The 14135-nt window shown below is 40.4% G+C and overlaps 1 protein-coding gene across 1 annotated transcript; it reads right to left on the bottom strand.

Annotated features, from left to right (window-relative positions):
* Nucleotides 1-6364: 6364 nt before the first annotated feature.
* LOC146508194 (protein FAM8A1-like) lies at nt 6365-12486 on the bottom strand. Its single transcript, XM_085176135.1, has 5 exons — nt 11979-12486; nt 11691-11811; nt 11447-11570; nt 10374-10513; nt 6365-10265 (listed from the first exon to the last, which is right to left on the bottom strand). Exons 1-5 carry the CDS (start codon nt 12469-12471, stop codon nt 10121-10123), a joined length of 1023 nt encoding a protein of 340 aa, XP_085032261.1. The 5' UTR covers nt 12472-12486; the 3' UTR covers nt 6365-10120.
* Nucleotides 12487-14135: the final 1649 nt, after the last annotated feature.

Below are 14135 nucleotides of genomic sequence, written 5' to 3'. Positions count from 1 at the left end.
CCTGATAGGTTTGTTTTGCTAGCCTAGCTGCATAGTCTAAGCAACATTTCTCTGTATGGTGCACACATAATGAGAGTGAGTGCATGAAACCAAATGTTTACACTGTAGTAGTGCAGTAGCGACAGTACTAGTCCTGGAGTACTTGCACTAGTAATAGATAGTGATTTTAGCAGCAGCATATCATCGTTCTAACAAAATCAACAACGTACCCTTTCATTTGTAAACACACACATGTTCCTATACATTGAGCCTACGCTCTCTCCTACTCACGCACTCAGTAGTTTTCAGCGAGGGAAAAAAAAAAACGTGAAAACTCAAGTGGGTCCCACTTGCTGTGGGCAATAACGCTGTGTGACCTTCACTCCAAAGCTAAACATGTCCAAGTACCAATTTAAGTTCTGGGGCAACTCTTTCAAGGTTGAGCTTTAAATTTAAAGAGATGCATCATATTAGGCCTACCTTGAACCTGGTGGGTGTCGAAGAAACAATTATCCAAGCATCATTACCCGCATTTTGTCCTGCATCCACACCACTTACCGGGCATAAGTGAGCATCCACTACTGCGGAAGGCATGTCCAGACATGCAAAAGCGCTTCTACTACACACAACTAAGGGGAAGCCTGCACGATGCAAATGGTCACATGATTTGGGAAACGAAATGTATTTTTGTTTGTTTGTTTGTTTGTTTTTCCATAGTGAGTTGTTTTTGTAGCCATTAGGTCATTTATCGTTTCTCAAAATGTTACCCAGAACATCTGTCCAAAGAGCTCAGCAGGTATAGGTGTTCCACACAATAAGTCACACTCAGACAAACCAGAGAGCTAAAACAGCACTGACATAATGCAATAAATATTTAGCCAAAAATCTCCCATCAAAAAATTATGAATTATGAAATTATAGTTTTATTTATATAGCGTCGATTTACAACATCATCTTGCTTTGTACTGCAAGGTAAAAGACACATAAAAAAATTGTCAGAGGGAAAATAATCATAAAATCCCCTATGAGCAAGCACTTAGTGATCGTGGGAAGGGAAAACTCCCTTTTGACAGGAAGTATAACCTCTGGTAGAGCCAGCGTCGGGGGGAAGGCAGCTAGCCATCTGCCGGGACCGGCGAAATGGGGACAGAACAAAAACATGAGAGAGAAGACAAAACTTTATAGCAAGCAGCAGTAAATTATGTGGGTGGTGAAAAGAGGGGGTGGAGAAGAAAGGGTCAGTGCATCATGGAAAGTCCCCAGCAGCCTGAGCTGATTGCAGCATAACTAAACTACAGTTCAAGGTCATGTCATCCAGTCCTGACTCATCAAAAAGCGAAGTTTTAAACCTAATCTTACAAATAGAGATGTTGTCTGTCTCCCCAGTGTAAACTGGGAGCTGGTTGCACAGAAAAGGTGCATGAAAGCTGAAAGATCTGCCTCCCATTCTACTTTCAGAAACTCGAGAAACCACAGTTAAGAAACCCACTATTACTGTGTTATAAGGAGGTTTGCAAAAAAAACAATATTTTATTTTACCCATATTTTCTATGCCAGCCTTTTATAAATTTTTTGTCAGTATTTTAAGGCTTCATTAGTTTTACATGAAAAAGTTGGCTTTAAACATGCACATGTCCCTATGCAGGTTTAATTACAATACAGCTGTTGTGTTCCCAGATTGAACAGATTCCTTGGTGGACTGATGGACAGGAAATAACAATCAAAACAAGCAACAGATACAAGGTGTATAATGCCAGGAACACCCTGGGGGACTGATGTATTATTCTTAACATTATCTTTACTAAGATGGGGAAAATGCAGTTAAAACCCAGACTTTTTATTTCATTTTAAGGCTCCTTCACAACATCTAAACAATAGATAAGTTCCTAGTCCCCAATGACTAGTTCCACTTCACTGCTACACCCTTGTGAAAAATAACAAGCAAGCTTTATAAAATATTTTAAAAAGCACCTGTTGGAGCAAAGTTCTCTGTGAGAGAGCAGCCACAGGGAAATGCTATGCATAAGTAATGACGAGAATGGAAAGTGGAGTGTGGGTGGTGGGATTAGGAGGGCAGTTGGTATCAGAGCAGGAGGTAAATAACCCTGGCTCAGTCCTGTCTGAGAGCAGACCTGTCTCTGCTGTGGCGCGCTCCAGTTTGGAAGGACAACATGCATGCTCCACTCTATGTGGGGAGAATGTGAAAGCGCTTGCTGCCATGGCAACAAGGCAGCTCCACAGTCTCCAGTCCCCATTAAGAAAGATGGGTGGCAACGTGGCTGTAGCTCAGTGGTGGTGTAGCATGACATGCTGAAAGAGCCTATTGAAAGCCAGTGAATTTAGCAGTTAATGAAAAGAGCAAAAAGGGACAGCAGGTCCACGAGGCAGGCAATACCGACCCGTCCTCTTGTTTTGGGTCCTGCATGCTCTCGTGAGAGGTGCGAATATTAAATCGACTCAGTTTTCACTGTTTTGAACAGGGGATATTGTACACTTCGGGCTTCTGTGAGAGATTATCACAGGAGTGGAGGTTTAATTACAACAGAGCAATTGTTGTGCTCACAGTGACCTTGAACAGAGTCCTTGGGTATCTAAAGATGAAAGGAATGACGTGTAAGCGAGAGAATGAAGCACTGAACTGTTTCAAAAAATGTTACCCTGGATCTTTGTAAAAAAAATAATAATAATAAGCACGTAAAAGAGTATGCCGTTGAAAAAACTTTTCATAGTGTCAAGGTCAGCTGTAGATTTTAGGAAATGGTTATGTTCCTATGAAAAAAATGAGCCATGGTGCGTACGTATTTGTCGTTTTGTGCTTTAAAATACCAAGTCAGGAAATGTTTTGTTGATTCAGGGTCGGAAGGTTTTCCCTACAAAACACAAGAGCTAAAAATGATTCATAGTTTAAGCGGCTGATGCTTGATGTGGAGGAGTAGACAACCTTTTAATCAACCTGTTACATCAGAAAGATCAGAAAGATTAGCATTAACATATTCAACAGACATCAAACAAATGCATTCTATCAAAATGGGTTTATTTTTGCCATCGTTATATATGACAGATTCCCATGGCGACAAAACATTACTCTAAAAGTCATTCCTCTCAGTCAGATGGTGGTGGTTTTACTGCAGGACACAATTAAACTGAGTTCTTTAACTCTGTTTCATGTAGATACTGTGCATGTGGTGGGAGCCAAATTCAGCAGAACAAAACAGATTTCATCCTGAGTCCAAGTGCCAAGACTCTTTTCATTCAGCTGAAAATAGCAAGCCACTGCTTACGCACATCTCCAGAACATAGTTTAGGCAACTAAAGGATTGGGTGGGAGTGATTTGTGGAGGAGGAATACAGCCACTGCAGGAGCTCAGTGGGGTTCGAACCAAATGAATCAGAAAGACACCAAATTGTGAATAAATAAATAAATAAGCACACTGTGGAGCCAAGAAGTAAAGTTAATGTTGGCCTTTTAATCGCAGTTTCCGAAGACATTCGCAAGTGTTTTGCTGGGTGGTTTGTGAGCCAAGACAGGAAAGAGTAATGAGTAATACCCTCCCCTAATAACATCAAAGTTACTACAGACACATTTCCTCTGTTATGAGCTCAACATTTGAATATTCATGTCAAGAAATCCATCATCGACTGAAGTGACCTCAGTGACCCCAGTGACAGACTGCCAGCTCCTCCCGCCATACTGGACTGTAGGCTTAATACCAAACTCACACAGCAGGGGGCAGTTCATCAGCCTCTGTAACTCTTGAGCTGTAGCTCAGAGCTGGATAGATACTTCAGTATGTTGCCATTTGTCTCTGCCTTATGCTTTAAACTGCCTTATGCCATCCAGCAAATCCCAATATGAGTAAATGTTATAAACACAGGGATATGGAATCAGATTAAAGCAATGTACAACTCTCAAAATGTACTGTTTGTGTTGCCCTACACTGTTTTGCATGTATGTTTATAAAGATAAAAATGGTGCTGACAAGAACCTGAGACTCACGCTAGAGTGACAAACAGTACCCAGGTTACACTGGGTTCCAAAGAAAGTGATCATTAATTTCACCAAAATAATCTAGATGCATAGGGTTATACAGACAGAGCTGTAAAACATCCAATTTATACCACTAATGCAATTATAAAAGGATTTAGTGTAAAGAAATATTCATGACCCCATTTGAACTAAAGAGTTGGTTTATTAAACACATTTAGTCAAAAAGCTGCAGATTCTGCTCATCTAACTAACTTAAAGCCCAGCTACAGTCATGTGAAAAAGAACGTTTTTGCAGCACTATGCAGTCGTGTGTACCCCACATGCTTCAGTAGCTTCTAACAGGACCTTTTGCGGGAGTGGGCGTCCCAGCAGTTTCGGTATGACTATCAGTCTCTCACATCATTGCGGAGGAATTTTGGCCCATTTTTCTGTACAGCGTTTCAGTTCACTGAGGTTTGTGGGCATGTTGTTGTTTATTGCTCACCTCTCTTAATGTTTCACTTCAGCATTTTGAGGTCTGGACTTTGACTGGGCGATTGCCTCACCTCGATTCTTTTCTTTTTCAGCTATACTCTCGTAGATTTGCTGCACTTGGGATCACTATCCTTTTGTTGCATGACCCAAATTCTGCCAAGCTTTACTTTAGCTTTAGGACAGACGGCCTCACATTTGATTCTAGAAGAGAGTCCTGTGGTTGCAAAACAAACCCAATTCATTATCCCACCACTACCGTGCTTAACAGTTAGTGTGAGGTGTTTGTGGTGACATGTTGTGCATTGTGGCCAAAACATTGTGACATACAAAAATTACTTTTTCACATGACTGTACACGCTCTTCTTTTTATTCTAATTATATTTAGCAACTGTTTTAGCATTTGATCTTAGCCCAGTGAATTGCTGACATGTAACCAAGATACACTCTCTTGAGATAAAGGAAATCGAAGTCACAAGTAAGCCACAAAAAGACAAGCGGCTTTCTAAATGATACCAGCGAGACAGACATATTTTTTTACCCTTCAGTTTCTCACCAAACATGAACATGAACATGAACATCTGATTTTGCTCTACACCACCATAATCTAAGAAAGAGAGAAAAGGCTGAATTTCTCTGCAGTATCCATGGTTGTCTTGACAACTCAAGCCACTCACTGCCTAGAGCAGAAATCTACTGTATTCAGAAACACAAACCCAGAAACCTGCTGTTATGTCACAGAAAATGGTATGAATGCTGTACTGCTTCATTTCAATGCACACACTCACAGTCTCTCTGTATGCTTTTATATCACTCATCTTGAGTTTGTACGCGCCTCATATTCACATCTATTTTTATAACAGGAAAATGAGCTCCTGCACAGGCAATGTACTATTCTGGAAAATGAGTTCACATCATACTCATTCTTATTTTTCAACTATCCTAGAAAGCCCTTCAATTGTTCATTTATTGGAATTGTAAAAGGAAGTAACCTCAAATAGTAAACTGCTGATCAGACTAATCGACTGTATGTAAGCTAATGAGCCAATGCCATTAAAATTCCAATACAAACAAAAAAATAATAATATTCAAACCACTCTTCTTTTGAGCAAAGGGCCACTGAGTGCAGCGTCACTGTTATTACAGTTGTCTAAAATAACTACAAGAACTGGATAGAGGTGGCAACTACATGTACTTCAAGGTAAGACATATAATAAAAACAACAACCTGCTTTGAAAAAGCTTAAAAATTCAATTGTTCAGTCCCCAAACCTCTCTGTAAAAACAGCCCAGGGCAACGACTCGACCACTAAATTAAATTATCCCAGTCCAATCACAGGTGCCACAAAAAGTGACCTACAGATTGTTTGATGGTTTTAATGTGATTAGGTACGCGTGAAGAAGATTCAGTTCAGTTCAATTCAATTTTATTTATATAGTGCCAAATCACAACAGTTGCCTCAAAGCACTCTAAGGTAAGGCAAAGACCCTACAATGATCTTTACAAAGATGGGCAGACTGTGGTCATAAAGGGATGGAGATGGTCAGCAACAACACTCAGGTAGGTCGTGGTGTTAAAATAATGCTCAGTTGGTACTAAGGGGCCTAAAGTGTGCCAAGAAAACATCCTAATACCACCACCATCAGCCTGACCTGCACACATAAGGCAGGTCATGCTTTCATGATGTTTATGCCAAATTCTGAATCCACCATTCAAATGTCGCAGCAGAATTCTAGTCACATCAGACCAGGCAGCGCTTTTTCCAAGCTTCTATTGTCCAATTTTGGTGAGCCTGTATGTAGCCTCATTATTCCACTGCTGTTCTTCGGCATACCTTTGTTGTAATGAGTAGTTATTTGAGTTACTATTTTTACCCACTTGCTGTATATTTTCCTCTTTTTCAGTCCACTATCAGTAAACCCTAGAGATGGTTGCGAGGGAAAATCCCAGTAGATCAGCAGTTTCGTAACACCCAGATATAAATGCCTAAATACACTGAGAAGCTGCCATGTTATTGGCTAATTAGATATTTGCATTAACGAGCAGTTGAACAAAATAGCCAGTGTGTGCATTTGATTTAACGTTAATTAGCCAAGTAAATCCCACAGAGGCTAGAAAGCTCTTTTTCCAATAACTAATAACTATTTTCCATTATAGCCCATCAAAAACAGACATTTTATATTAAACAACCCTTATTTGTTTCCCCAGAAACCTCTTTTTGTTTTGCCAAAACATAGGATTAAACATTAAGGTTAGTTCTCTTAGACTTTTTCCTTCTCTCAGACATTTTTTTCTCCAGTAGTAACATATAAAGTTTTAAAAAAGCAATAAACTAAATGAGAAACCATTAGATAAGTGCTGATCTGCACAGCTGAATAAATTCTGTGCATGTAGGTAGCGACATTAGGAGCCAGCAAAAGTTTTTATGTGTGTGAATGTGCCCATGAAATATGCGTTGCCTTATGACATCCCTAGCGTTAGAGCAGTCACTTATCTCCCTCCCCAGTCAACAGGTCTCCTCTTCATCAACAGCCCTTTCCACTCAGGCAGAACCCAGCCAGCCTGTAATTACTGATGCCACTTGAGAGGAATACCAACAGGCACAGACACACCAGAGAGGAAAAAGCATCAGCAGCGAGCACTATTTCAGCCCACAGCACCTTTCCACGACTTCAAAACACCTGGAGCCTGCTGCTGTCTGTGTGTGAAGAGCAGCAGCACCACCTGCCACTGCGGAGGATCTAATGACCAAATAATGAGTGTAAGGACACAAACTTAGGGAATATTTTAGTCCAGTTGAGCCCAGACTGTTTACTTCATTCCTTCTGGCTTGCACATGGCTTTGTTCAGACACAGACACATGGCTGTCTGAGAAATCCGTGAGCCTGTACATGACTTCCTTGTTAAAAAGAGCCAGAAAGAGTGACAGGAACTCAGGCTGGACACATCAGCTTGATAACGAATGGCATGCCATGTGACAGGTAGGAAGTAGATTTCTGAAGCAGGGCATGACAACATAAATATACTATGAGCGATACATTTTTGCACCCAGCTCACCTCCTCTAACCTTCATTACTTCCTTTCATGTTTTAAAAATTGATATTTAATTTATTTTTACAAGGCTACATGAGGAATCTCTTCCAGCACTTCCATGCTTAGTGGCACATTTCCATTTATGGAAATGTAGGCGATCATCAGTGGGATTTACATACTAATGCCAGGAGTGTTTCTAACTACAAGCGATTGCAAGGTCTTCATTTACTTCGGCAGCTGAGCGGTTTTCTAAAATATTAAGAAGTTAAACACAAACATTTGCCATTAACTACGGGGATAAATGTCCCCTTGAGCTTTCCTAAAATCTGTCTCTTGCACTCTTTTTTGGATGCGAGCCAGAAGATGTCAATAATAAAATCAATTACAAAAAACGCTTCAACTCCAAACCAAGCTACACTCACTCATCAGAATATAGCACAGTGATACTCGTGGGCAGTGTCTGCCCACACTTTCTTCACAACAATAAGCTACATTTCTCTATTCCCTATGGCATGATGCATGGCAGCCGCATGTGGGGGGGGGGGGGGGGGGAGTCGCTCTGTAATCTGGGAGTACCATCTGTGGCTGTCAGCTGAAACTGCCACTTAGTGGGCCTAACACAATCACCATGTCAACAGTTGCCAACACTTGGCGCTTCCACAGTCCCCTCGGAGTACATGTGACATGCCAGAAAAGTCTAAGCATGGGAGAAATGTCTTAAAAACAAGCTTAGTCAAGCTGCTGTTAGAGTCAGATTGATTCATGTCACGGGCACACAGCGATTGGTTCTCGGCGGGGATGAATGAAAATCACACAGAGACAAATGTAGGCATGTTACCGTGTAGTGATCTCCGTGATTCATCACAAGAGGCAGAAGCCTGATGTCTGCAAGACCAACAGATGTACAACAGGTGGAGCCAAAGTCTTATTAATAAGAAAAATAGGATCAGTAAGCTGCCATTTTTACACAGTGTAATCCTCTCACGACTGAAGTCGGCCCATTTACAGATTGTCATCAAGTTACACAGTAGATTTCATCACAGCACATCTAGCAGGCATTTTTGGTACTTTAGCACACAGAAGAAAATGCTTAACAGTGTCTTTGATCAAGGAAACTGGAGTAGAAAATGTCCATTAATGCATTTTTTATAGCAGAAATTGTCACAGTACATTTCCTCTATAAGCTCTCATAATTAAATGTGTAAACACTTGATAATGCCATCTGTTATTAAATTAGGCCAATTAGTAGGGATTGTCATAAGATCTTAAGTGGTTTTGATTCCACGGCAGCTTCAATCACCTTTGCACAGATCATAGGGCATTTTGCATATTGTGGTATCATCCATCCAGCCATGTGGTGTTTTTCCATTTGTTACTCCTCTGCTTCAATTTCTCCCAAATGTTAGTGCTAATGATAATACTACAATCAGCTATTACAAAGCAGTAACAATCACACGTTATCATTAATGCATGATTCCCACTGTGAGAAATGATCAAAAATTTTAAGTCTGAGCATACAGGTCCGAGGGTAAGTATTTAATACAAAGACATACTTGATGGCGTAATCTCATTAATGCAGGATTAGCAACTTAAACCTGTTGCAGGCAAAGTGTTTTTAAAAAAACTGCATAATAACTCAAGCAGATGGAAAGGAAACTAGAGTCTTGCACCTTCTCCCAGCTCTGTCGTCAAGCTTTTTTAAAAAAAATAAAAAATAAAATTTGCCCCAGTAGACCTCGGCCAATCACAACGCACATCCCCCAGGAAATGACCAGAAAATAAACGCTTGGAAAAATGACATGAGCACTTGTTAATGCCTGGTTAAGCTGCTGCTGAGACAGTGTCAGCACCTTTAGACGGGACAGAAATTTAGCACTCCCCATCTGCCTTGTCAAACTGCAATTGAAAAGTAAATGATTCAAAGCAAAATTAGGTGATCTGACTTACATCCAGTGTCACTGTCAACAGCTGTGTATGTTAATGCCAACTACATATCTATCTCCTAGACTCTGCTCCTCCTTAAAAGGGGAAATGTTCGTGCATTAGAGATCATTTTAAGTAAGTAACAAATGACAAAGTGATTGATTAATTAAAGGACTTGTTGCCTTTCATATCGGATCATGTGAGCAGAGCAAAATGTTATTATATATATATATATATTTTTTTTTTTTTTAAAGTGGGGGGTGGCTAAACAGAACAAAAAAAAGGTGCAAAAAAGGTGTTCTTTTAAATAAAATCCTGTCTTCTCTGGTTTCCTTGCCTACTGAAACTTTAAATACTGAGTTATCCAAGTTAGACAGTCATCCTTAATCTTGAAAGACAATTTTAAAAAGGAAGCGAATCTTCTGTCAATAAAAACTTAGCAGATAACATCATTTTTTCCTTGCACAAGACCTGATTCTGAAAGCAGCATGTAGACATACATGCAGAAATACAGTGTGTGTGTCAGAAACACAACAAATCCAAATTGAAACAGTTCATATTGGTGTGTCTCAAACTCAATGCAACCATCCCGATTCTCTTGTGCTCTGACAATACCTTGAAAGGGAGGTGTCTGAGTTCAGTCGATATTATATATTTTTAAAAAGAAAACAAATTGTCACTCAGTGCCTGTTCAGAGTTATTGTGGGACCATTCTTCTGTGCAGCATCATCTGGCCCTGGATCGCTTGACAACAATTGTACCAGCAACCATATCATACACAGTCCTGTTGTGCTGGAAGAACAGAAGAGTGATGAAGGCTGGGAAGAAGAAGGCAATGGAAAAGTTCTTATTCAAGGCTCGAACAGTCGATCTGAAGAGGGAGACAGAAACGGTACCGTTATGTGATGTGAGGCTGTTCGCATGCACGCTGTGACTTCTCATGGATAATTTTTTTAAAAATAAATAAATGAATACTCACGCAGAAAGAGAGACATTAGTTGCTGGCACGACAAGAACCCTGTTAGGCTGAACCAGAACCGATGAGTCACATGTCACGACTCTGAGTCCAATGAGAAACTTTCCGGGAGTGGCTCCTCCTGCTCCCCAAATGCATATGATCTAAAAAGAGAAACGTGTATCAGCTACCAAACATAAAATACATTTTCCACAAACAATTTAACAAGTTACGGTCGGTAAAATATCACTGCTAGATGTCAGCAAATTGCAGTCGACTGAGTTCAGTCTTCTTCCTTAAGTGCTTAACTCTAAGTACGGTGGCCACGGTAGAACAAACAACTCTGGCTGCTGTTCATCTGTAGTGAGTGGAAGCTTTCAGTCTGCTACCTAAGCTGTTGATATGCTGGTGTTGTAGTCCATTTATGTTGGAGGACGCTGTAAAACTTTGTGAAAGGACTCCGATAAGAGTCAATGAGTTAGCGAAGCTCACTTTTGACTGACGACAGCGACACTGAGGTGAGTTGATATCTCAGACTTTTCTAGCAGTAAGCATTGCTAGTTTTGCCACTGCTAGCTGCTGTTAGCCGCCATTAGCTGCTGTTAGTCAGAGTTAGTGAAACTTTCTTTGAAGTAAATGTAACACTGTTGGACTCGGACACTTACCAACCAGACCCTCATATGACGTGAGATGTGTAATCAAACTGTTTATCTGAGCGAAAGTGTGACTTTTAGGAAAATTGAGCCTAACATTAGCTGGCATAATGTTAGCTTATAACCAGCTGTTGCTGTCCAAAGACAAGAGGGTTGCATGTCAAATCAGCTGACAGTAAGGGACTGTGACAAAATCAGGAATGAATAAACAAGTTTATGTAGGTTTTTGTATGTTATTGCACTGACAAACTGGCACCTGCCCATTTTAATGGAGACGCTCTAAGGTTATGAGAACACATTCGTTTGTTGGAAGACGTAATTACACACAGAGCAAAATACTTAGGAGTACGACAGCCCCTGGTTCCCCTAGCAGCTGTACCCTTAAGACCAACATCCCTGTCAAGACTCCAGATAACAGCATAAAACTTCTCTGTGTCCACTCACCTCATAAAAACAAACTAATATCCGATACACAAGAGCAACAAGCATCATTTTCTGCAGCTCCTCCATCGATGTGTCTTCATCGATTTCCTCCACTATAAAATGCATGGCGAACTTGGAAACATCTCTGAAAAGTGAATGAAACGATACAGGTTTAAAGAATGTCTTAGTCTGATTACGAGTCTCCTTCTTAAAGGGATAAAAATAAAAAAATTAGAAGAAGAAAAACATAAATACACAAACTTACTTGATTCCACTAAGGTGCATAATACTGATGATTATAGTTGCTTTGATGAAAAACAATATGAAGAAATCCACCATCTCAGCCATTAGTCTTTGGAGAGGAGAAGGAATACTGTACTCTCGGCCTGGAGAAAAGAAGCAAAGAAGTTTGTTTTATTAAGGGATGCCGGGCTGCCTTTCAGTTGTTTTTAAAGGCGCTCAGTGCCAGAGGGTCATCATAACCCTCAAAATGTAGTGACCCTTGGAGTTTGGAAAAATCGGGTATGGTTATACAGTCTGTAGCAGCTTTTACCTGGTCTCGGTGCATTTCCATTCTCCCTCGGCTGCTGCTGCGGCTGAGCAGGCACTGCTGCCCCGACGATGGCTTCACCTGCACGGCCGCTCGAGGAGCCGGCCGCGGGTGGGTAAGGAGGCAACGGAAGACCAAACGGATTGTTATGCCAGTGCTGGGAGTTGATATCAAGAACGGTCGAAGTCCCGTTAGGTGGCTGTAAACAGTAAGGGTAGGACATGGCTGACGCTGCTAGCCAGCTTTGCCAGTTCACATATCCACTGTAGTACTGCCACATCCATGCCTGTAGTTTCTCGCAGTATTGTGTCGTGGCACGGCTTTCTTCGGCGTCCTTCTCGCCGTCAGTGCTGCCCCGGTTGTCTTTTCTTTGGGTAACTTCGTCAGCTAATGGCTTAACTTGACTACCACAAGGTTTATTCTTTCTCTTATCGACATCCATACTTCTGTTTTCTTTGTCAGCCATGTTTGATCGCGTTGCGTCACGTAACGTCATCTGGACGAAGAAAATAAATACGTGTCAAGATAGAGATATTGTAAAGATATGAGATGTTATGGATTCGAATAAATTGAATAATATTTTTCAATTTAAAAAAATATAAAAATTCTCTATTTATAATTCACGTTGAACTGTTACTCCTCCTCCCCTCTCCACCTAGCAGGATGTAGTGGTGCCGCCCGATAGTTGCCTGCTATTACGGGAATCAACCACAAGGGTGCAGCATATCTGCGAGGTAGAAGTTGCAGTGATAGTGAGACATTTGGGGTCTTCGAGTTCACACAATTTAATATTCAAATGAGAAAGTACCGCAGCAAAAGATTTCCAGGACTTACTTCTGGATTTTCTCGGATAACTGCATCTGTAATTATCACATTGTTATAGAACTTATGAGATTAACTACATGAATACATGAGACTACATAAGATGACTGCAAATACAAGCCTAGTTCCAAAAAAGTTGTGTGTGTAAAATAAAAGCAGAATGCATTGATTTGCAAAATCATAAACATATATTTTATTCAAAATGAAAGTGTGGACAAAGTTCACCCTGCCATCCACAAATGGTGGTTACAAATGTATGATGCAATAAAGAAGCCATCTAGAAATCTGGATCTTCTCTAGAAAGAGCTAATGAACTGAGGAGAGGTAGAAAACCTTTCTGAGGTCAGACCCATCAAAATTTAAAACTTTTTTGGAAAACATGCACACCATGTCCTCTGGACTAAAGAGGAGAGAGTGCTTGTCATCAGGACTCATTTTAAAACCCTGCTGTGCAGGAATTGGGTGCATCAATGGCTATGGAAAAGCACTTGCAGGTTTTAGATCAACATATGCTCCCATCCAGGTGACATGTTTTCCAGCAAGACAATGCCAAACCACATACTGCATCTATCACAACAGCATGGCTTCACAGTGAAAGAGTCCCGCTGATGAACTGATTCGGATGTTATTTTAATTGAAAACATTTTGCAGCCTCATCATCATGAAACAAATAGTAAAATGAGTCAGCTGATACATACGATATGTGTTCTGTGTGCAAGATTTGCAAATCATTGCATTCTGTTTTTATTCATATTTTACAGAATGTCCCAAATTTTGGAATCAGAGTTGGAGACCAGCTTAAAATCCACACGATTTATTGTGTAACAGTAAATAATGTCATTTCTTACAGCTTCATGCTGATGAATGAGATCCTTGTAGGACCTGAAACCACCTGTCGTTATTCCATTATTATTATAATTCGATTATTCCATCACAATCAACAGGCTGCTTTTCTTAAATAAAACAGAAATGGAATAATTGCTACAGTATTGGTGTGCACACAGCTACCACATCCTTTCATAATGAACAAAAGAATTTAGCAGCTGATCATGTCATTGTGTTTAAGGGAGCTAAGCAATTTCAAAGGAAGTGTGTTTCTTAAAGCTGGCACCCACACACCACCATAAGCATGCTTAATCTGTAGGTTTTTTTTGTTTTTTTCTTGAGCTGGTAGGACCTCGGGTTTCACCGCATACCTTCTATTTATATCTGGGCATGCATTATAAAAATATAAGTAAATGCTCCACAACACACATTCTTTGTGCAGGCAAAGCACCTAAAACATTTGTGTGCATATGGCACCATCTTACATAACATGGCACTTGACAAAACAAAGCA

This window comes from Neolamprologus multifasciatus, chromosome 11 (assembly GCF_963576455.1).
Source record: "Neolamprologus multifasciatus chromosome 11, fNeoMul1.2, whole genome shotgun sequence".
Lineage (NCBI taxonomy): Eukaryota > Metazoa > Chordata > Actinopteri > Cichliformes > Cichlidae > Neolamprologus > Neolamprologus multifasciatus.
Note: the sequence above shows the minus strand (reverse complement) of the source record. Positions and strands in the feature narration are given on the sequence as shown.